General features: G+C 40.0%; 1 protein-coding gene and 1 long non-coding RNA gene across 2 annotated transcripts; both read left to right on the top strand.

Annotated features, from left to right (window-relative positions):
- Positions 1-3,904: 3,904 nt before the first annotated feature.
- LOC135479314 (A disintegrin and metalloproteinase with thrombospondin motifs 1-like) lies at positions 3,905-19,109 on the top strand. Its single transcript, XM_064759136.1, has 21 exons — positions 3,905-3,909; positions 5,892-6,036; positions 6,857-7,004; positions 7,188-7,363; positions 7,607-7,690; positions 9,616-9,671; positions 9,971-10,096; positions 10,628-10,716; positions 11,592-11,677; positions 11,994-12,101; positions 12,647-12,816; positions 13,488-13,548; positions 14,281-14,416; positions 15,066-15,235; positions 15,419-15,533; positions 15,750-15,845; positions 16,542-16,708; positions 17,254-17,317; positions 17,527-17,604; positions 18,333-18,575; positions 18,925-19,109. Exons 1-21 carry the CDS (start codon positions 3,905-3,907, stop codon positions 19,107-19,109), a joined length of 2,508 nt encoding a protein of 835 aa, XP_064615206.1.
- A 963-nt stretch (positions 19,110-20,072) lies between these two features.
- LOC135479887 (uncharacterized) lies at positions 20,073-24,303 on the top strand. Its single transcript, XR_010445884.1, has 3 exons — positions 20,073-20,195; positions 21,283-21,331; positions 23,540-24,303. It is a non-coding gene; the product is annotated as an uncharacterized LOC135479887 (long non-coding RNA).
- Positions 24,304-25,277: the final 974 nt, after the last annotated feature.

Raw genomic sequence — 25,277 nt, 5'->3', positions numbered from 1 at the left:
CAGAAAAGCCTGAAATTTGACAGTGTTGCATGGTCTCTCATTTAACATATACTTCGTGATAGTGTTGTCTTTGATTTTTAAACAGGTCGGACTCAGAAACCTCTCAATGCGGTCGCTTTGAGATCATGTTCGGCTCATGTCGGCTGCGAGTTAAGGTCTTTCCGAAACATACGGATGATCGCGAGTTCGCCCAAATTCCTTCCACCATAATGTTGGCATGAGTGAAAATATTCATGAGTAATGCGCAAAACGTCAATTAAATAAATAAATTTGAAGGACACATCAGTACTTGCAAGCTGGGGTTCAACTCCAGTTCCTATCCATTTTTCTCCAACAGTAGAGAAACCCGCTAATCCATGACTGGATGGAATACGCAGGTATATATATTTATATGCCGTCCGTGTGTGTACTGCGTATATAGGATCGGGTGCCCTACATACATGCATCCAAACACACACTGGTCATCTGATGCTCCGAGGGACGCATGAATGAATATCTGAATCTTGTCCAGATCTATTCTATTTTTATAGCCACGTTCAAAATGACTAATGCTTGACCCTTAAGGGGACTGAGTGACCAGAGGCGAGTCAAACGAATTACTGGGTTTTTTTTAACTCGCAGATATACCGCTCACTATAAAATATACATTTTGAATTATATATATGTATACCACACTCAGAGCAGCTGGATATAAGTCCAGGAGAAATCAAGCGGTATGACGGATTTTCTTGTTTCTTATTTGTGAATTTTGCAAAGCAACACGTCGATTTATTACTGTACGCGAAGACCGGAGTATTTACCGGTATATTAACTATATGTATTTCACATAACCTTAAGGTAAAGGTTTGTATCTATCGTACTTGTCTTACCGATTTGGCAGCAGTTGCAGTTAGACGTGCTGCTTTTTTTCATTTGTTATTTTTTTGTCACACGTATGTTGTGACCGAGTTGAACAGTGTGGAGTGCTTAGTTTGTTCCCTATACTACAGTTTTCCTAACTGTAGATCTAGATCACCAAGCTATGAAAAGTGGGGTCGCATGTTCAAATCCAGGAGTTATAAGTTCGCCACTAAGCTTAACTAAATGATAATATTTTTTTTATCATTTCATGACGTTTTCTTCTCATGACTTTTAGGAGGCAATGGTGCTATGTCTTCGTGGCATTGTTATTACAGTAACGTACTCTACTTTATAGACAACAGACTTGACATCAAATAGACATATAATATGTCACTATAAGTATTGACGTCATGGGTACTGTCTGTCCCAAGGCCTTTTTTCTGTCTTTCATTAAAATTCCTGTCTTCATCAAGACAGAAACTTATCTGGAGACAAATAACTCTTTGCCTACCTGCATAAACGTAAAGTAACAAAAAGATTTTGTACAAAAAAAGGTCGGAAAATACGGGATTCGATCTCTAAAACATAGTGTGAATTATATCAGAAAGAATGCATTTACATGTACTGGCATAAACCCAAGAGAACGCTATTTAAGTTTCGGTGATAAATGTACGAGTTATTAATACTGGCTTATTGACATTATGTACGAGACTTTTCACGTCATAATTAGGGCGAGATAAGCCATGCCATAAATCACAGAGAATTTCATTACATGATGTTAGCTTATGTTCAGTTCATCTTTTCGAGATATGTGATAAACTAATAGCTCCTCTACCCCGCGCTTTCCTCTTTATAGGGAGCGGTATATTATGACTTACATGTATGTCGGAGATTGTATAAATTACTCTGTTTATTTTCACATCAAACAGAAAGATTTTGCACTGACTACGTTGTATGGCTTATGGAAAGCAAGTATGGTATGGTGTCGACTACATTTTATAATTATTTCTTTGTCATGTTTCAGGATTTAATCCTGTATAACCTGTGGGCATTGTACTCTGTAAACATATCAGGTAAGTCAACCCGTCCACATTCATATCCGCACAAATGGGAAATTGTTGATCAGTTATGTTTTAAAGGGATCGTAACGGAACGCCAGATATGCTTCACATTTCCGCTCTTCTTTCTATTCACATTGTTATTAACCGTCACGGGTGATGGTGACGTCACTGCGGAAGATATTCGTGAAAGTCTGATTGGGCTCAGATGAGCCATGTAACAAGAGCACTTAGTGCGAGTTATGTGTTCTGCCTAACCTTGAATACACTAAGTCCATTTTCGTTTGTCAAATTTACATTCCAATATGTGTACGAAACTTCAGTATCATAGAAATATTTGGTTCCGGATTCTAAAGAATCAGACAGGCCCAAACTGAATCAAAATATAACACTATAAAAAGGGTCTCGCTTGAAGTGAAATATCTATAGCGTTTAATCTCGTGAACAGAAGGCATCAGGAAGACCACGGCATCTCCAAGTTGTACTCATTGACCTCGGCAGGCACGTGATTTGGCATTCGGTAATGTAGCCTGTAATATTCAAGATTAAAAGGAAAGAAATATCAGATTTTTTAAAAGTTTAATCGTCCATTTCTTGTTTAGAAAGAGCAGCAAAGGAAATACAAGTACATCAAGCGTTTCTTTCCAATTTGATGACGTTATTTTTTTGTTTTTGTTATTTATGTTTTTTTCATTGGTGTTTTGCGCCGTGATAAATTATATTTCATGCACCTCACATTCGCCAGCTATATAGGCTGTCTCGCTGGCTCAGATGATTAAAGCATTGGGTGTGGGCAGTTACCATCCCTGACCACTGAGGTCAGCTTTCGAATCCAGTTCTCGCTTTTTTCCCCTTTGGTTTTATCTCAAGTGCTTTGTAGGGTACCTGCGGAAGAATGTGGTTCACTCTGTATACCCCAGTGGATGTATCCAACAAATTCGATGTGCGATCAACCCCGTCTCGTGACAACATTAGTTTTCGTTCCATTCCCGGTAAAAGCAGTTGTGGCGTCCTGACGTCAAAGAAAGATTGAACATTTGTAACCAATGTGTGGGACATCCAGTTGATCTATTTGCATCAGTACTTATGATTTTACTTATGATTGGTCAAATGTGTGTTTTTGATTGACAGTTCCGAAAGTTCTTTTTCCTCTACCCATAAACTAGACCACCTTCATATGAATGAAATTTATTGAACAGAGCGTTAACCACCGAACTATCAGTCTTATCAGTTAATCTGAACAGTTTTGCATCTATAGCTCAGAGAGAGTGGCATTTTATCGCTCTACCTTGCGTGGTTCATTTGTTGGGCAGATATTCCAGTTACTGGCGTGCGCCAACTTCAAGAGCTGCTATTTGTGCCACTTCGTTCATCCGTTGCTTCTAAGGCTGGTGTAAAGACCGTGTACATTGAATAAGACTCGCTACAGCCTTCAAAAACTTCTAGATCTCCTTTCGCGCTCATTGTTAGCGGACCGTGTCCAAGTCATAGATGACTGACCCGGGTGTGCGTACTTAATGCTTTTGTAACCAGACAATCATCCACAGGCGCTTCTGCACCTCTGGTAAAGTGTGCTGATTTATTTCGTTGTCATTTTCAACACTGTTTTTCATTCTTTACAGACCAGGCAAACAGGTCTTGTCAATACAATACACAGCAAGACGCACACTGGGATTTGAATACTGAACAAAGAACTTTTTAAACAGTATCACATACACGGTCAATTCGGGATTTTCTCTGTTGGACAAAACCCGGCCCTCAAATCCAAACACTGTTCACAAAACAAACAGCGAGAGATACGGCGTGGATTGGCTTTGAAAGAAAGCAGACAACAGACTCGAAGATCAAAAGATTAAGGATTCCGTCAGTTTTGTATGAGAGTCGGCCAGACTCAGCTTTTGAAAGGGATGTCAACACTTCGCCCAATAAATCTTTTGTCCATCTTGGTTCATCTTTTATTATCACAGGTAAGCCATTTCTAGTCTGCATGATTTGCAACGTAAAGCATGAGGTGTGTGACTGGTTTGTGAGAACATACTATACCTCTTTAAAGTTGTATGTAAATTTTATATGAAGTTTTCATTATAAAACATGACACAGCATAACGGTGTGAAAACACATACGACAGTAAATTATATAAGTTCTCATGTAGTAGCTGTAATATTAGCCAAAAATAGTGCAAAAAAGGAGAGATATTGGCGTTAGTGACAAACTTTCCAGTAGTTTTTTTTGTCCTAAGTTAGCATCATCAGTTTTGGCAGTGTACTCTGAGTTCCTAGTGTTGAGGAATCCAAAAATCTGAGAACCCTTTGTTTCGTTTTTTCAATAAACAAGAAATCCTTAATTTGTATCTGAGGTCTCGGAAGCCTTTTTAGACCGATATATAGGAATATAGCTGATACTTAAGCTTCAATGTGAAACATGTTGCGGGGCCTCCCTGGCCTCTGTGGCAATCGCGGTCGCTGTGTGAGTTCAGCTCCTGCTGGTTTCCCGTCCTGCCGCACGTTAGAAGGCCTGGAGCAGCCCGCGAATGGTCGTGGGTTCCCCTGGGTCTGCCCAATTTCCTGCCACCACTATCCTGGCCACCGTCGTATAAGTAAAACATTCTTCACTATAGCGTAATATACCATTTAAATAAATAAAGAAAATTAGAATTGAAATACTTGAATGCATTTTATTCCGATAAAAACTTAAAACAAAAATGAATATATCACAGAGAAAAGTTTTCACTGGTACGACTGATTTTTTTATGTGATCATTCCGAGGAAAATCTCAGCTCATTGTTATGATTTTTTGGATGTTTTACTCGGTAAATATCAAATAAAATAAAACATTTTGTCGGTAATTGAGAATCCAAAACTTTTACAGTATTAGGTTTGACCGCTGTAAAGTGTTTAGAGATTAAACACTTTACAAAAAAGACCATTCCGCCTTATTAATGTTACAATTCGTGTTGTCTAAGATTCTGTTACATCCTAAAAACAATCATTTACGTTGTGTAACATTAATAGGTTTTGATATGTTTAGCACTTCCATTTTATAGCAATTAACATGGTGTATCATTTAAACATGATTTATCATTTAAACATGTTTCATCACACTTATAAAACTTTGACATTTTAACATTTGCGTTTTAATAGAGTATATTTGTGCCGGTGTGTACATGTGTAAAGCATATATAATTATTTTGTTATTTTTTTCAGACATCGGCATTTTATACCTCTGACACTCTTCCTCTAGAACTAAGTAGGCATGCGCGCCAAACAGGCCTTCTTGAAGGTATTTGTTTTGCCAACTATAGATTGTATTTAAATGTGTCAAATGTTCTGTCCACTCTCATTCTTTCTCGATATGCAAAAGTCGTATTCTGAATACTTTTATACATTTCTTCAGTGGCTATTTAAGTGCACAGCTATTTACCAGTATCATCCGAGCTTCGTAAATGTGTTCAGCTATGATCGATGTGATAACGGAAATATAAGCTATGACAAGCGACTTTTGGGCATTTCTCTTTTAATTTGTCTTTATTCTTTGCGCTTGCTTACTCTCTGGTGTGAAGGCCTATCAACAACCTGCTGATGATCGTGGGCTTCCCTCGGGCTCTAACGGTTCCCTCCCACCATAATTCAGGCCACCATAATTATCGTCGCCGTCGTATTTATAAGTGAAATATTTTTGAGCAGGACTTAAAACACCAATCAAACAAATAAATAAATCTTTATTCATTTCAGATAGTTTTGACGAATTCGATGTCACAACACTCGTTCACAACAGTCAGTTAAAGAGGTAAGCGATGTATATTATGTTAAAATTTTCGACCTAATAATTAATTTCAATAAAATTTGCCAGTGCTTTATGGTTGTGGTAAGTAAATTACAAGTTTTAAGAAATTTACGTGAACTAATTGTTACCAGTAAGCCGTGAATGTCATTTACATTTTAAGGGTTTTCTAGTTTGATTATTTGGAGCTTCTTGTTTTTCTGCACATTTCAGGGAAAGGCATAAGCGAAATAGCCGTTTCCAACACAACAGTCGTGTGGAAATTGCAGCTTTCGGGGAAATCTTCGTTTTGCGCTTGCGTAAAACAAGTAGTGTGCTTCATCCAAGTGCCACTGTACAGTTCAGCAGTGAAGATGAGGTGACGTCACTTCCTCATGTACCACGTGACTGTGAGTGGGTAGCGGAAGTGCTTTCACATGAGGGCTCGGCCGTTTTTTCAACATGTGGCCAGAATGGTCGTGTGGTATGTCATCAACTCACACTTCTATATTACAGTTTGCTGCCCTAGAATAAAGTCTTAAAATTGTCTAAAAACCTCATATGTTTAAACGAAAGCTGTTTAAGGCACAAAGAGCATTTGAGATTTCCACTTGGTTTAATGCGCACAGAGCAATAGAGATTACCACGTGGTTTCAAGATTCAAGACACTTGAGCAGGTTATTATATCAAAATCCAAAAAGTGTTCCACGTGTTGGGTTTTAGTCATTTTTGGTAGTTGTAGATCAGGGAGGTGTAATAAATTGCAATGAACATCAATGCATTTTTTTTACCTAATTTTACTTGAGTCGTAGTGTTAGGGAGTTTCAGCTACTATTATTTAGTAATAAATTCCTTACAGAGGTAAATTGACAAGAGGCCGTATTACTGCGGTTATGTGTGACCATTTGCCAGCTATTACACTGTCGTTGTTACTCTGGTTTTACTCTCTATGCTGTACGTCTTAATTATATTACTATTTCTTCCCAAAGTCCTGTTTCAAACTTGTGCCTTCGAGTATCAAAGATTTGATACTTGGATCGTTGGAAATTCAGAGGTTTCAACTGTGGACTGTTAACTCGATCGGAAAATAATCTATTATGACCCATTCGTCACCAGCACAAATCTTAGCCACAAATTCTCCCACGCTTAATTACAGTCAGGTCAGTCCGCTGTGATCTGTTCCTTCTCTTCCTTTTCAGGTCGGTAATATAGTGACTGGAGAGCACCAGTATCATGTTCAATCTATACCATCACATGACCGACAGAAGCGATCGTCTGCCATCTTTAGCGGATATGACATTATTGTGGCTCGGAAGCCACTCGAAGGCATACCATTGCATGATGAAGGTCAGTTTTTAGTTGTTCACAGCTTGCATTACTTGTCACAAAATTCTTGTTCCCAAAACTCTCATTGTATAATTGATTTATGATAGAATGTAACTCAGATTTGTTTACTCTTGAGCTTGCATAGAAACGAAACAAAACAGAGGGAAGAAATTAAATATACATTTTTATTCGTTTTCTTTACAGACGCAGAAATTGAGCAGCACATACGAATGCGTCGCCAAGCGGCAGGAGAAAAACCAAGGGAGATAACCATTGAAGTCGCCGTCTACCTGGACGAAGACTTCACGTCTACGCTGAAGTCACGTGGAATTACGTCGCCGCAGCAAAAGCTGGATTTCGTTATTTTGAAATGGAATTGGGTAAGCATGGACGCATTGCTGGTTACTGTGGTTAAATGACAGTAGTGTTCCCCTCATAACCTCTGAGACCAAAGTAGTTTTTTGTCTTAACTTTTTCTACTATCGTTATATTCTGAGTAAAGATATGACCGTTGGCGTGGAAGGACTGATCCAACAGGTTAGGTTATAGAATTACTACCAAGGATGAAATCTGCCCGATAAAGTATAGTTCATTATAACGTATCATCATCATCATTTTGTCAGGTGCGGTATAACTGGAACCGACCGGAACTTGGCTACAACGTTGACATCCAAATTAAACTGGTACATTTCTACGAGACAAATCCGGTAAGATATCTTCAGTTTAAATTAGGAGGAGGCCATTCACCTGTATCAGTGAACGTATGTTATACGTCAAGCATTTTGACGGCATTGTCGCACAAACAGCTCTTGTGAGAGACATACTGAGTAAACTTCCTGCTTTTTTTGCAGGACAACACAAACTAAAGGCGATTAGCTATACGGCTTTTGTGATGATTGACAAGCCGAAAGTTTGTATACACATGAGACCGTCTGCACAAATTTTAGACACCGTATCAGCTATCCACATTATATTGCTTTTAAAGGGATACAGAAGCGACGCTGATTGGCCGACAGGGGAGAGAGGGTTTCCTGGGTTAAGCTTCCAGCTTCAAGGTCAAGCTTGTATGAATATGCTATGCCTAAATTCCGCTTATGCTGGACATAGCCTAGACTGGTTTATCTGCCACACCAGTCAATCAGAAACGATTCTATATCCCCTTGAGTTCAGCTCAAAAAATGTACCACAAAAGTTGATACAGTGATCAGCAAACATTGACGCCTCGTTTTCTTGCCTTTCTAGGTCTGGTATGAACGAAGTCAAATCATCAACAAGATGTTGCAAAGTTTCTGCAAGAATCAAAGAAGTGGTCTACCATATGACGTCGTCTTCATACAAACAGGGTATGGCTATGTTGTTTGGGGGCTTCCCCAAGTTTTCGACATTTTTGCATGCGCATGCGCACAAAAAATATGTGGTATATGTATCCACATTATTGAATTTCGGAGAATAAATTTCGGGAATGTTCTTAAATATTTTGAAATCGCCATTTAAAAAAAAATTAATTGCCAACACCAAAAATCCTTTTAAAATATCAAAAAACGTTGAACTTGCGCGAAAAAATGTCGAAGACTACATGATTTATTGTAAGGACATAAATAGGCCTCTATACATACATACATACATACATACATACAGCTTTGGTCCCACTCCGGTCGTACGAAGGAAGGTCTGTCAGAAGCCTGCGGATAGCCTGGTTTCCGCGGTTTTCTCCAACCATAATGCTGGCCGCCGTCGAATAAGTTAAATATTCTTGAGGACGGTGTAACACTCAAATCAAATAAATAAGTAAATCAAAGCTTTAGTCTGTTTTTTTTTTAATTTGTGGACCATATTCAGGTGTCAGGTATCATACACATTACTAAAATTATTAAAATTGCATATAATTGATGACACATAACACCACCAGCTCTACACACTGATATGTTGGGCGTCCATGTTATTGTAAGACAAAATCCAGTTAAAATCCCTTTTTCTAATTCATATTGTAGAGTTCCTTTCTTGAACTTGTTTTTTTATTCAATAAAACAATAGATATTTATAGTTCCATTCATTTGCTTGCCGGGAGTTATCTCCACCTACACACCCGATGGCCGTCATATAAGAGGAAAAGTCCTGAGCACGGCGGTAAACAAACAATATATAAACAAGCATTAACTTTTATTTCCGCAGGGTAAGTCAGCCTGACGTGGGTGGCAGGGCAGCTATAGCCGGGGCCTGCAATCAGAACAGACGCTGTGGGATCACCGCCGATCCCAACTGGGGGGCTGCTTTTCTACTCTCCCACGAGCTCGGCCATTTGTGAGTAGATCATAACCCTGTAGCAAAATGAGGTCTTATAAATGGCACGGGGGCCTCCGTGGCCGCGGGGGATAGCACGCCAGCGTGGTAAAATGGCCCAGGAGCATCTCACCATTGCTGTCGTTGTGAGTTTAAGTCAGATCTGTCCAGATCATGATGGCTTCCTCTCCGGCCATTCGTGGGACGGTCTGCCATCAAATTGCAGACGGTCGTGAGTTTCCTCCCATCATAACACTGGCCTCCGTCGTATAAGTGAAATATTCTTGAGTAAACACCAGTCAAATAAATAAATATAAATAGTACTGTTTGATATAAAATGTCCATAGTATAGCTCTTTGAGCGAAATTCTGCCATTCTCATTGGCCAGCAACTTCCAGCGAGTTGGAGGTACATGTATATACTTAGAGGAAAACGCTACAGAAATTTGAAATCTCAAAGGTAATTAATTTATCCCTTGGGAAGGAATGAGGGTAACCAGATACAGCATTGTATGATATCCAACAACAATACATCGGAACGAGTATTGGGAATGTAGTATCAAAGGTGGAGTCAGAGGTGCATTTTGCGTGATATTTGCCTCTGCGGTGGGACAGAATGTTTGGTCCTTTCACGGCACAACATTTTCTCGTTGTTTTTATCACTTTGCGTGGACCACCTATACAATTAAACTGTTATTCATTTTTCAGATTCAGTATGAAACACACGGACAAGACGCCATGTTTGGCCAATAGATCGGAAGTTGGGGGAATTATGGGAGGTCCAAATCCCGGGTGGTCGCCATGTTCCGTGGCCAGCGCTCACGAGTTCATTCAGTAGGTTATGTCCCTTTAAAATACTAAAGAGCTTTTAGTCAGTTGAAACATACAGCCTTTATCGGTCATGTTAATCATGACCACTGGCAAAGCACTAGATGCTCAACGTTTTCATTTAAACATGTATCAAGATCGGTTTCGAAGGGAAAAAATCACAACACAAACTCAATATAAGCAGCCACGAAATTATGGAGAACAGTCTACCGAAGTTACGAGAGAAGGCCAGCCAGCAATCTGCGGATGCTAGTGGGTTTCCCACGGGCTCTGCTCGGTTCCTCCCACATTATGCTGGTCGCCGTCGTATTAGTGTAATATTATTGAGTACGGCGTAAAACACCAATTAAACAAACAAATAAATAAATAAATAAATCTACCGAAGTGCGCGCAAATGTTTCAAATGAACAGAACACGTTGGAGTATCGCTGTAATCACCTCAACAATGTTTCTTAATCACTTTTTAATTTATTTTACCTCAGTGCGTGATCTATAGCGGGTCACTAGATATTTGCAACCATTTCTGTTTTTGCTCAGATCCGATGGCGGACAGTGCCTGTATGAGGTGAACGTGCCCGTCCTTGAGCCCGGTCAGGAGGTCACAGTTCTAGGCGGACTCCTGCCAGGTATGTTAGGTCACATGGCTGTTATCGCCTGCTGTAAATAGCGCCTCCCCGGTAAAGCAGGTCGTTGAAAAGTGAGGTTGATTGTTCGAATCCATCTCTCTCTGCATCGACTGAAGCTTTAAGTCAGGATGTATCTCATTTGACGAGGGGCGTTGATTTACTCAACTCACCGCCGTCATAAAAAAAAGACTTCCTGAGGTCAGCGTTAACACCAGTTAAAGAGGTAAATAGTAAACTTCCACATATATTTCTTCATTGGAAGACCTGCTGGTAAAAGTTTTCTGGGTTTTTAAGGTCGCGTGAAAGTGAGTGATTCAACAGGATGCCGGAAGTACGCACTGTGAAATCAATCTGAAAATTCAACGTTTCAACAATTAAAACCAGAGTAGAGTGATAGTTGCCAAATGGTCACAAGTAACGGGTGAAATACTGGTTCTTGTGAGTTTAAGATTTTATTCTGTTATGTAAATGTGAATGATTAAATAGTGGCAAAGCAGAATTAGGTAAAAAAAAATTCAGCATTAATGTTAAACGTAATTAACCGCACAACACGTGGGTCGCATACTCTTACGTGGAATCGCTATAGATTCCCGTCCTTCTACGGTTTTCGGAGTCCTGTTGGCAATAAGTGGACGATAGGGTTCCCTTGTGTGGTCTTGCATGAAATCAGCGCTCCACAACCAACAACAGTGTTATGACAGACCTAGAGGAGTCCGTCAGTGGTTTATGATAAAAATGTCCCCCCCTCGCCCCTCATGCATACAAGCAAAAAATTCTCGAGAACGACCTTAAACATCAATATATATATATATATATATATATATATATATATATATATATATATATATATATATATATACTGTTTTCATTTCCAGGAATGTACGAGACGAAAGACGAATCATGTGAAGGACAAGTTGGTGCTGGCTTCCGGTTCTGGGTGTTCCCTCATTTGGCTTCGTTGGTGAGCTTTTAGCCTCTAATTCACCTGCTGTGTGTTCTTAAATACGTGACTTTTATGTCAAAATAGTTTTTAGAATACCAAAAGAACATTTTTTTATCTGATGATAAATTAAAATCAACAGAATGCATATTAAGTATACATGCTATGATGTTTCTTGCATTCACTTTACTGAGTTCGGTCACAGAATGCTACACATTATGAGTGAACAACTGCCATTGGGTTTGGACAAACGTAATCTATGGCTCTTTAAATATCGTCTAGTCTAAAACATCCCTTGAAAGAATAACACGGAGATGTTTGTTCCTCTCATTTACAGGACAGCTGTACCTATCATGTGTGCCTGAACACCAACATAGGTCCACGCTACGGCGAGATGGTGATCCGGCGGAACAACATCCAGGGGATGTACTGTGGCCCCGGCAAGGTCAGTCACCTTCATACGCGAAACAGATTGATGCAGGACATAGCAGGCCGTGAAGCTTCCATAGTTACCTTCTCAGTAGACAGCTGTCTAAAACAAGATTTAGCTTATAACTAGCTTCATAATTCAAATATTAATAAACTATTTTCTTTTCTTTTCTAACAAAAACGACTCTTCGTAGAGGGTATAACGTTCTCAACCAAATAGTATTGATATCCGGACTTCTTCTGTACAAAGGTACCTAATCATTGACGATGGTTTACTCCGGGTCTTCCGGTTTTCTCCTCCAGTAAAATCCATTTCCGCCACATGTGTGATAAATCTTCTTGAATAATTTGTTAATAACCCTTCAGATAAATAAGCACACTCTTCTACAGAGAGATATATGCCATAACCCATTCTTACGAAATTCCTCATTTTTTGTCTGTTTTATTGTCGGGATGGTGCCGACATGGATGATTCACATTCAAAATAAAAGAATGTTTCGCCTACAAGTTTGCTTTTGGAAGAGTGAAAGTCATTATGCATTCTGTTCCCATTGTCTGCAGGCTTGTCTGCGCAGCGCAGGCGGATGCCTGACTTACGAGGAGCTGCACCTTGCCGCTGACCGAGTTCCGATCCAGCAAGGTGGATGGTCCGAGTTTGAGCCGTTCGTGCCTGCCAGTCGCTCGTGTGGAACAGGTGCCAAAGTCTCACGCAGAAAATGTGACAACCCCAAGTGAGTCTACACTGAACCTGCCTATCGCTTGTTTGAGTCGTCAAAATTGATCTACATGGTGCATGTCTAATGCTGGCATTTAATTAATTAACTGTTCGACGTACTCAAGAATGTATCTTAGTGTATGTATATGACGGTGGCCAGGTATATCGGTGGAGAAATCTAGGTCAACCACCTCCCTTTTCCATGTGCCTGACAAACGCCGTGACATAGAGCTGGGGCTGAAGCGGCTAGAGCTGGATTCGACCACACGACCTCTTTGGCAAAGGGCCTGACAGTGGCAGTGTTCCAGCGCTGAACCCCTTTGAGCCATCCAGCGTCCTCTTGACATTTATTATTTGTGTACAGCTTCACTGTTTCGATAGGGGTTCTCGCTGGCAAATTTCGCTAAGGCGTCGGTCTCGCCACGGCCATTTGGTCCATGGGCAATGATGTCGCAGGTTCGAATCCATCTCCCGTAGGTTCAGCTGCGACTTTACGTCTGGAGATTTGTCACGTGGTCCTACCTGCCAACAGGAGGTGGTTTGGTCCTGGATCTACCAATGTCCTCGATCCATGAGCCCGACAGCTTTCTTCTAGTAATAATATTGATGAATGGGACGTTCAGCAATAATGGTCATAAATGCTACCTGGCCTCTTTTTAGCTGACAGTTTGGTTTCTTTACTCACAGACCACTGAATAGCCCAGACTGTGAGGGTGAAGAGTACAGAGCAGAGCTCGCCAACACTCAGGTACGGAAGGCTAGAGTGAAAAAAAAACATCAGTGCCAAAAATATGATGATGTCAGCGAGCGAACAAAGAAGTACTTAAGAACAAGATATATATGAATACTTATACACACTTAATCTGCATTTTTCAGGTCTCTCGTTCCTGTCGTTTCTGAAAAATTAAAACGTCTGAAATTAATTGCGAACATTGTGACAGTAAAAGCACCGTACCGTAGTTCTAGAGCAGCTATAAAGTCCGATATTGCTCTGACTTTAGGTTTGGTAAAAGTTTGTTCGGGCAAGAAGGGCCTCAAACTAACTTCAGAGAATGCTCTAAATACCTGATGCAGTTACCTGCGCTTATCAAATATGTCTAGGCTGTAAGTACAGAGGGGCACTTTGAGAATCACCACGGAATGTCGGGCCCAATCGCTGGAGATAAATCGACAGACGAAAAGATAACGAACACAGGTATCTGCAAACTTCGGGACATGGGGATGTATTTGATGTGTAGATTTTTTGTGACAAACTTCCACACCGACAATGTAAGGCTTTTAAATGAAGCGCTCTTTTAAGTTGGTTTGGAGCCATACCTTATCGAACAAAATTTTTGCCAAACCTAACGTCAGAGCATGTTTGGACAATAAAGGGTCTAGCTATGTATCCCTGTAAAATGCAGAGTTTCTGTCGTTGAAAAGGAATGCTAAATATTGTGAACAACATTTCATGCATATTTTCATGTTTACTTGCATGCAGGACTGTCCAGGTGACGTCAACGACGTCGCCATTCTTAGGAAGCTTCGGGCTGGAGAAGTTTGTCGGAAGTTGTTACGTAACGGGGTCCTGGACAGCAGCATGTTTGCCCCGACAGGGTCCAGTTATCGTGACATTGGTGAGTGACATATCCGTTTGGAAGAAGTTGGAGGGTGTGTGGGTCGTCAGCTTTAGTCTGAAACTTAGTATATTTAGCATCAATTTCTAAAAAAAGCAATGTGATTATTTTTAGCTATTGTTTTCCCTTGTCTTGCATATCCTTCGTCAAAAAATAATAATAGGCCTATCATGTAGTGTGGGTTACGTAACACATTGCAGTTTGAAGAAGGCTAAAGAGAGGAGATGTAGTGGTGTGCTGCTGGCACACTATTAGTACACTTGTAGCAGGGGACAAGCATTCCTGTACTATTCACCTAGCCTTCATTTGCTTAGTGTGCAGACTTACAGCTGTGGTAAGACGTTAAGTGAGCAAAATCCTCTGACACCAGCCACATGCATACCACTTATAAACCCCTGGCGCACTAGAGGCTGTCTCTTGGCTTGCTTGTATTGAACTTTTACCACACGTATAGTATTATAATTACTAAACAGAGCAGTTTTTGTTGGCAGAAATCGAAGTTGGAAGAAGCGCGGGAATGTCAAGGGAATGTTTTTTTTTAAAAGTTGTTGAAAGCTAAATTTAATATCAGTAGGAAGTCTAATTGTCTTTTTACAAAGAGAATATTATTTTTTGTCGTTGTGAATCATAAAATTGACCTCTCCCTCAGGAATCGGTCAGTGCGAGATAAAGTGTGATCGTATAGACGGCGGAAGTAACGGACTCTACACGAAGTGGGGGCTTTACGACGACGGGGTGCCCTGTGATCTGAATATAGAGAGATCTGACTGGCCCAGAGCTGCCGGGCTCAAGGGTCACTGTGTCAGAGGTCATTGTAAGGTAGGTAACTCTGTTTTGTTCAATGACCGAATAATGAACCTAGTTTTAGAGATGTCAAAGAGATGTTGCAAGTTACATTACAACTATTAACAAACTTCTGAAAAAAGTTTCTCAAATTCCCGATTTTGCAGTTCATGCTCATCTATATACTCGTTCAAAATTACTGTTGAATTATATTTTAAGGCTTTTGGTTGTGACGGTAAACTTCCCGGGAAAACATTTGACAGATGCGGAGTTTGTGGCGGGGATGGTTTCAGCTGTGACGCTGTATCCGGAGTGGATGTGCGCTCAGACCCAGGTACGAATGTCTGTTTTTTTTTCTATTTCAAATCAACATCTTGTGTTTGTGGTAGTTAACCACCAATGCGATCGCATCCAGCTTATATTGGTTTCCTCTCCGGTCGTATGTGGGACGCTCTTCCCGATTTACCTTCCATCATATAAACTTGACAGCCATTGTGTTTCCATATTTAATACAAATCATCTGAATAAATTAAATATTTCACTGCTACAGGAAAACGTATAACTGTGATCGACCTTCCTGCCGGATCGTACGACATCGAGATCGCGATGAAGCGACAGAAGGCTCGGGCCCCTAGAATGTACCTGGGTAAGTCATGAATAGAAATCGTGATTGGGGCGTCATGTCTAGTGTGTTCGGCATGGCTTTGCACCAAGAATCATTGGGGTGGAACAGTGAAAATGAGACATGGTCTTGGTATATCCATGACCGAAATGAAAGTTGAAATTGCCATTAAATCTCAATAGAACAAACGACCGGCCCTGATAGTTGGTAGAGCGTCCGCTTCGGGAGCGGTAGATCCAAGCTCAATCCTGGGTCGCGTCACACCTAAGACTTTAGCATGAAGAGGTTAGTGCAACGAATGGTTGACCCATATCAGTATAATGGCTCGGGCGGGGCTGCTCACTTACCTTCAGTAAGTCGTCTCAGTGAAGCAGCACTAGATAAAAGAGCGGTGGAAATCCGTCCTGCAACAAGGAGGTACATTACATACACCCTAAGGATTCCTTCGTCGTCATATGACTGAAAAATTGTTGAGCGTGACGTTAAACCCCAACACTCATTCAATAGAACAAAACAAATCTAACAACGTGACGGGGCTTACCAGTTGGGGATTTGAACCAACGATCTCTGTCTTTAAGCTACCCAAACAACCAGTCATCTCCGAAAGCAGTGTATTCTTTGATTAGGAAAGAAAAGGCTCAAATCGCGCTTGAAATCTCTTTCCATTTTGTCTTAAAGCACGTGAAAATATACCTTAGCAATGTTCGATTATGCCCATAGAACTTTGGACGAAGGATGGCGTAGCGATTTTGGCACAAAGATCAGGGAGTAGCGGCGTGGCGGACACGCTAACGTCAGAGGTCAGTTTTGGCGGCACTGCGTGGCGATACGACAGCCGAGAATATCTGCTGGCCAAAGGACCAATAGACCAGCCTCTCATTGTAAAGGTAGGCGGCATTTGAAATAGTACGACAATTCCGATTGGCTAAGATTTCTTGTGGAAAAAGAGTTTAGCAACGATGTTAGTTTTTACATCGAAACGTCGTCAGCGAATAGATATGAGGATTTATCAATAAAAATCTCTCCCTTTACGTCATTCCCAACTCTTAAATGCCACGGCAAGAATCAGGATCCTGAACAGTATTACGGAGAATCTGACGAGTTGCTTCAGAATTCTCAAGTGTTTAATTATTAATGGTTATATCTTCTGCCGTGAAGTTTTCTCCCCCTTTTCCTCAATTGTGGGTCATTTTTCAGTCTTACGTGCTATTTTCTCTACCGAAAAAGCGATGAATTCAAAATAAATAAAGTAAATATTTTTTTATTTTTTTTAAGGTTTATACTTGTATCACATTTGAACTACACCTCATTTTAGATATTATCAAATTTTATACTCTGTCTGCAGCAAATACTGTGCCTTGTATGAAATTGTTGACATGTCCATGCGCACTGAATGTATGTGGGATTATAAAGCGGTGCCCTTTTGTTTCAGGTTTACCAGACAACAGGTGCAGTCAACAATGGAATAGAGTTTGATTTCTCCATGCCACTTAGCAGTAAGTCCCAAAATTACTACGAACCTGTGGATGGTCGAGCGTTTCCCAGGGGCAAATTAAATGATTAAATTTAAGGGTTTAGAGCATTCCTGGTGTGTTTTAATGGACAACTGTTCAATGCCCGCCATACATGATGTCATTCTAATTTGTTATACACTTTCTTGTATATCTTTGCTGGTTTGTATATATAAAAGTGGTCTTTTTTTCAGATCGCCATTGTAATGGAACTTGTCAAAACGGTGGCACGTGGTGGAACTGCGGATGTCAGTGTCCTCCCGGATTTGGGGGTATGTACCTGCTGATTACAGCGTTTTTGTTAATTACATATCTGGGTCCGTGACTTTTTCCCAGCACAACCTGGTTTTCATCGTTTTGTATTTGTATTATCACCTCCTTGGTCACTTTAATGAGATGTCAGTTTTGGAATTCTTCCCTAAAGATATGGGACGACTTTCACAAAGCATTTGTCATAAGCCTACGATATTTTATACGTCGCTATTAACTTACCATTGTCCTATATGTGCGATATCGTACAAGTATGCACCTTTGTGAAAGTGGCCTCTGGAAAAGAAATCCACTTCTTATTTCTTGTTTTATATTTTGGAGTGTCCTATGGAACCTAATTTCCCTACACTCCATTCAAACACAAAAAACACATAATCTGAATTATCATACAATTTAGAAATAAATATCGCAATTGTTATATTAACGTCACTTAAAACTCTGTTATTTACGTTTCCAATCTGTTGTCCTATACTACGTTTATACGATGAGGAAGGCAAAAACGAATGGAATGTTCTGTCATTTGTGGACAGAGGGTTAAATTTATTTAATTATGAAGAAGTCAGTGTATTACATTGTAAAGTTTAAAAGTTACATGAGACTGTCCAGCTCATGCTGGCTTCCTCTCCAATCCTACGTGATAATGACCTTGACACCCCACCAGGCTGTGCCCAGCTTCCTCTTATCATAATGCTGGCTGCCATTTGAAACTGGATATGGTTTGTTCTTTCAGGTTCTGATTGTAGCTTGACAAGCAGAAAAGTTTGTTTTAATGGGGAATTTATGGACCCAGTAACGGACACATGTCAGTGTAACAACGAACGGGAATTTGGCGACAATTGTAGGTGTCGTCTGCCATTCAAGGGAGATAAATGCCAAACGTGTAAGATAAGCGCCTGTCACAACTGCGGTACTCTGAACACATCCACGTGTCGGTGTGAATGTCCAATTGGATACGGTGGACTACAGTGTGAAAGTAAGTCAGATGCTTTTTGTGAGACGGGTTTTCTCGCAAAAAAAGGAAAGAAAATCACGAGAAATCATATAGTAATGGATATGTATTTCCTGTGCATTTTAATACATTTAAGAGCCGATCATCTGTTTCATTCATTCGAGCACTGCACAAGTATTCAAAATTACCAAATTGTTGAACAATTATTCAGAAGAAACTGTTGAAACTTATCATAAAAATAACCATGACATAACTCTTTAGTTATGACTTATAAATGTGACTCATTAATGGTGACTGTTTAGTTATGACTTATAAATGTGACTCATTAATGGTGACTGTTTAGTTGTGACTCATTAGTTGTGTTTTTTCCCAGGCCTATGTAAGGACAAACTTGCGAACTGTGCAACAAAGAAAGCGAACGGGAAGTGTGAGAGTGATGCGGCCAACATGGAACTTAACTGCGCCAAAAGCTGTGGCTACTGCCGTAAGATTAAAGGGGTCTTAAAGAAAGTCTTAAGTAAATACGGTTTCCTTGAAATCTCTTTGCTGTGCGCATGACTGCATGCCACCAAAAACAGACCTTCTTTCTGTTCAACCCCATTTTGTTACGTCTCCAAACATTGCCTTTTTCCTGTAACAGTCTTCCTTTTGTTGTTGTTCCCCTTTGAACTTGAAGGCTTTCTTGCCTGCGACAGTTAATTCACCAGGCTGATGACCTGTCCTCAAACCTCTAGTTGACACCTTGTCTAGATGGCCATACGGATTTAGGCTACAAAGTAAATTAGAAACACTATTTAATGTATCACACACATGGTTGTCATGGTATTACACTCACATTTTGGATACCTTTAAGTTTTTTAACTATTAAGTTGTATTGTATATTTAAGCATTTAAGTATTTAAATTGACATTATATTAACTCGCTTACTTTTGAAATACCACGTGCAACATCTTCAGGAGAAATGTGTTCCATTTCGTTTACAGAAGCAAGCCCCACTGGCAGCACTCCGCCCGTTCAGTGTAACTCACAAAACATTTCATTGGCTGAGGTAAAACCTTATGTTTCAGTATTGACTTTCAATTGGCCTTCATTCTACTGTTAACTGTATCATATATAACATCGCTTTACGATTCCTTTACATTTTACCTTCACATTCCGGTAGGTGGCATTCTCAACAAACATATGCAACATATGTAAAAGATAAACTGCAACTTTAAGTTTTTGATTTAACGTAAATACAAGATGATAATTGTGTTACATTTGTCAGTTATTTTTTCTGTTTGGGTTTTTCACTTGGACACAAAACTGCTACATTTAGTGACTATGTGACACCACATTTTTGACATTCTAAAAACACTGACAGAAAATGTTATAAAGTTAGTTCACTCTCTGGTTTCCTCCATCACAAACCTTACTGCTGTCATATACGTGAAATGTCGAAATATACAAGCCCATCTTGAAAATTTGTCTTTAACACGAACTCTAACCTTGTCTTCCCACAGTGCACACCTTCAGAGTTCACGTGCGATGACGGCTCGTGTGTCGATCTCCGACTGGTTGATAACGGAGTCGATGACTGCGCAGACGGAAGTGACGAACCCTTCCCAACAACACTTGCGCCGAGCCTCCCCAACCAATCATCAGGTACTGATTTATATTACTTTCTCTCACTTGAGCCTCATGCTGTATTAGGTTCCATTATGATAGAAATATGCGTCTATCATTCGTTTGCTTTGATGTGCGCATGTGAAGGCTTTTCATTTGTCAGTGTTTCAAAAAGCACATGCCGTTTGTAACTTGTTACTATTTACTAATTGTTCTCACCTTTTTTGTTGTCGTGGTTTATTGGCTTGACGAAAATGTTCTTCAAATCGCAAGTGAGATCAAATAGCTTACAACCTTAGGTTATCTGTATCATTTTATACCGTTACTCTATATGATGCAAAAAAAAAAACCTTTTTCTGTTTACATCGGTGCGTATATGCCTCTTAGAATCTAATTATGTATATAGTTTATTAGAATGGAGAATTCTGCTTATGCCCCGGTGTTAGGGAAGTTTAAGTTCCTATTACTTTCAAAATTTACACCCTAACTGAGGTATATTGAGAAAGGGCCGAATTTCACCGGTTAAGTGTTACCATGCATATGCCAATGTTTCAACTATCACGCTGTCGTCACTGCTCTGTTTTTACTCTCAGTGCTGTACAGTCTTTATGTTGTCGTCAGTATCACAAAAGTCGGATCTAATCAGGTCTAGTAACCACTCTCAAAACTGACTTGTCCCTGCCAAGATCTGAGAAAAAGCAAGAATTCGTATACAGCTCGTTTGATGAGCCATCTTTTGGTTGGGGAGGTCAAACCTCAGTACCAGTCAGAATCCTCCTATCAATACACAAATGAATGAAACAGCCGACTTCACTTTCTTTAAGTACAGAAGAAATCTTTTCATTGCACAGACACTGAAAATAGAATTTTTTCAGATCTTGTTAGCGACTAGTTGTTATAGAGAGTGACTACAACAACAGACCTCGGTGAGATAGGCGAAATGGAATCCAGCTCTCACTCGTCCGGCTTCGGCTTGAAGTCAGTAGGTTTGTCAGATACTTGTCGAAGGTCCGTGGTTTACTCCGAACACGCCGGTTCACCCATATTCCTGGCTGCCGTTGTATCTTCAGTACGGCGTTCGACACCAATCAGTAAATAAATAAATATCTGCATCGTGTTCCTATAGGTTGTCTGTCTTAAAATTTGGGAGAGTACAGTACTCTCTGAATCAAAGCGTAAGTACCCGGATGAGGAGCATTCGCTTATTCAAGCAAGTAGTAGGATAGACGCGAATTAACTGCCGTAATATGGTGACGACTTGGGAGTTAAAACCACATGCTTATTGCACTAACACCTTCAATAGATTCAAAATTAAAAAGGTAATTTTGGATCATCTTGTAGCTGAAATAAAATTACGTAAAAATTCAAATTGATTTGGTCAGTGTTCAGTAGGTTGCCCCGTATGTATTTAGGCTTTGCGCTGCAAACGTTGATTTGCTTTTGACACTGTACTGCTGTCAAAGCTGGCAAAGGACACTGGCTGAATAAGGATGTCAAACTTAATATATAAATGCGACAGGAGTAAATGTTGACTTTAAAATTTGTGTCATTTTGGTCACGTCTGTGGTGTTACTTTTAAAGTAAAAGTTTCTATGACTTAGCTTACCACAAATCCATTGTCTATGATTGGAAATGGTTAAAATTTGCATAAGCATGCTTTTTGCTTTATATGGGATAATGTGTTTTCTACATGCTTTGCAAAAATTATGTATTTGCTTTATGCTTCATTATCTGGGGATGCTTTCGCTTGTTGCACAAAACCGTGGCTTTTTGCATGGTTTTTAATTTGTATCGGTCTTTGTCGCAAACAACAAAGACATCTGAATCACCCCTTCATAACCGGGACTAGGCCAGCACTGATGTCATATGAGTCAAATGACTAATATAGTGATCTAGTATGAGCCTCTATCACCTTGTCATTTGACTCAGTATGGCCTCATCACATAAAACCTTAACACTGCACAAAGAAGATTTCTTTAGTATACACTTCGTGTTTCATCACGGTACTGATGTCAGCATGATATGAATACGAATTAACAAAGTTATTCTGTCTATCACAAATCACGAACCTTGGGGGAGGTGGGGGGGGGGGGGGAGTTCTCAGGTAAAAGTGCAATGTCACGTCTGTATTACAAATAACTGTCCTTGCATTGTTGCACATCAGCATAATATAGCTCACCCAGACAAACCAATCAATGTATTTTCCACCATGAAGTCTTGTGCTCTAATCCAGCTCTCACCAATACGGTCGCTGTGAGTTCAAGTCCAGCTCATGTTGGCTTCCTCTCCGGCCGTAAGTGGGAAAGTCTGTCAGCAACCTGCGGATGGTCGTGGGTTTCCCACGGGCTCTGCCCGGTTTCCTTCCATCAAAATGCTGGCCGCCGTCGTATAAGTGAAATATTCTTGAGCACGGCGTAAAACACCAAACAAATAAATAAATAAATAAATCTAATCCAGCTCTCGCAGCTACGACTGCAGCTTTAAGTAAATAGATTTGTCAAGTACCAATAGTGAAGTTCGATTGTTTTCACTCGGGCACTCCGATTTCGTCCGGGCACTCCGGTATCCTCCGGGCTTTTCGATTTCCTCTACACATAAACCTCATCACCGTTACATGAGTAATAATTTGTTGATTACAGCGTTTAATACCAATAAATAAATAAAATCCACCTTTCGAGTGAACAATATTTCTGATCTTCACATTTTCACGTCTTTACATTGGTTTTAAGTTATGAAGAGGTTCTCGTTGGCCAAATCGCTTAAAGTAGGCCTAGGTGTATTCTTCTCGCCGATCGATTCGGCCTTGACCAGTGAGGTCGCAGGTTCGAATCCAGGGACCGTTAGCTCTGCTGCATCGCGACGTTTGTCATATACTTGCCCAAGGATGGTAGCTCACTTAGGACTATTCAGTGTACACCCCCGTTACAGTTCTCAGCCGTCAGAAATGTTCTTGAGTTCTGAGGAAACTGAAGATCTTCGTTCTATACCGTTCAAGTTAGATAAATAATATGACAGTTGGTTTTGGCTTTCAGTTGTATAGATTCACTCCAATCAATTGAAAACGTGGCATAAATTTACACCAGTCAAAACATGTTTAATTGCACTACATCTGTTTGTGTCTTAGACTGGAACTTCTCTCGTCAAAAGGACTTTAAGGGGAAGTTGTTCAGTTTAAGGTGTTTCTGGTGGCATTATGTGCTTTGTGTTTATTTATTTATTTATTCCTTTGTTAATTTAACAGTTTTATTATGCCATTCTACACGACTCCTATATACATGTATTTTGGTGGGCTAGATGAGAAATCACTTTAAAAAGAGTCTTTTTATTTAAATTTTGATCATTGCATATAAATACTTATCGCATGTCTATGTCCCCTTTCCCAGGCTCAGGATCGACGGATTTTGGATGGGCAGCCCGTTTCGGAACGATATCCAGTCTTTACTTCTTCCATTGGTTCTGGAGGCTTGATCGTGGTGGCGAAAATCTCCCCACAATCCCTGCAGTGAGAATGAATAAACCGGAATCGAGCAGTCAAGAAGATTAAAAACGGTGACAGTCGGAGGGGAGATAACTTTTCCATTTGTGCCTGACGTTTAGGATGTACGCGTAGCTTTAACATATGGAACTAGATAGCTCAAACGGGAGTCATCCTATCTTCACTGTGCTCAGTAGTTCGAAATTGTCTGAAACGAGGAAAACTGAAGTGAAATCATAAAGTTTTCTCAATCGTGTTTTCTCAGTAATGTTTTGGGGGGGAAATAGTGCCATGAGATACGTTCTTCTTCATTTTTATATTTCACATGAAATAAGGTTGAAAATTGAAAAAGGCTCACCAGACTGACATCTGAAAATTATGCGGTACAAAAAAACCTTAGTTTATTTTGTCCGACTTTTTAAAGAGTGCTAAACGCATTTAAATGTTTGAATTCTATGATGCCCGTTACAAACAGCTTGGCTTACAGGCGAAAATAAATAAAATCTAAGGCGAATTTAAATATTTGAATGCATGTGTGTTTAAAATGCCTAAAATGTGACTAAAACTACTCCTACATATAATTTTTAACTGTATGCCTAGCGATGCTTACTTCAACTTTAAGCTCTCTTTTCATTTAAGTACGACATCTTGAATCATGCATCCGTATCCTTCACCCGGCTTAATGTCATCGACTTACCATAACCGTGACATAGTCTCTTTGGTAACTTTATAAAATGGGCCGGAATCAGTATGGTAAAATATGCTCAAACTCACGTCCAAAACTTGCTTCAATAACGTTTTTATATATGATTTTGTGTTTGTATTTTTTTTTTAATTTTCTACTTTTGCAAATAAATGTTTAATAAATGTTACCCGTGTGTGTTAGATTTCCTTTACACTCCTCGATACCTGATTTTTCCATTGTCATTTGGGTTTAAAGTTCACATGCATGCAGTCTCGTACAATCTCATCTGTCCTGCGTTTTCTCGTGTTGAGCGGACATCGTTGTACCGAAACCCTTAACAAAGCTCCAATCACAACAACGATAATCAACGGTTCAAAATGATGACGTAAGTGCACTCTGATTGGTTTATTAATTCCCAGTGCGCCATATTGATTACACTGGAAATGCGTCTCAGCGCATGTCACGCTGTTAATCTATGCGAAACATGTCTGCTCTGTGGAAGGGCGGTCCACTGGACGTCACTTAACATGAGAACATTACGAGGTTTTGTGGAACTAAAAGTGACTGGTAAGAGACAGTTTTGCGCGGACGAAACCTCTGGACACCAACAGGTATCTGACAAAACGTTTAACGTGAAAGCTTGGAGGGAACTACACGCTGTCAACAATTGTTTGAGTAGTCCCTTGACGTAAAGCCTGGAGGAAACCACGTGTTCTCAATAATTCTTTGACTAGTTCTGTGACGCCAAGCCTGCAGGAAACGACGTGTTCTTAACAGTTCTTTGAATAATCCCGTGACGTAAAGCCAGGAGAAAACCAAGGGTTCTCAACAGTTCTTTGACTGGTCCTGTGACATTAAGTTTGGAGGAAACCAAGGGTTCTCAACAGTTCTTTGACTGGTCCTGTGACATTAAGTTTGGAGGAAACCAAGTGTTTTCAACAGTTCTTTGACTATTTCCGTG

This window comes from Liolophura sinensis, chromosome 12 (genome assembly GCF_032854445.1).
Source record: "Liolophura sinensis isolate JHLJ2023 chromosome 12, CUHK_Ljap_v2, whole genome shotgun sequence".
Taxonomy (NCBI): Eukaryota; Metazoa; Mollusca; class Polyplacophora; order Chitonida; family Chitonidae; genus Liolophura; species Liolophura sinensis.
The sequence above is the reverse complement of the archived record's forward strand: the minus strand, read 5'-3'. Positions and strand labels throughout refer to the sequence as shown.

Excerpts from the sequence above, each read along its gene's own strand:
- LOC135479314 (XM_064759136.1), top strand. Across the intron at positions 7,691-9,615 it reads ATTTCTACGAGACAAATCCG|CTCTTTGAGCGAAATTCTGC; the intron begins GTAAGATATCTT and ends TCCATAGTATAG. Across the intron at positions 17,605-18,332 it reads GTGTCCTCCCGGATTTGGGG|GTTCTGATTGTAGCTTGACA; the intron begins GTATGTACCTGC and ends TTGTTCTTTCAG.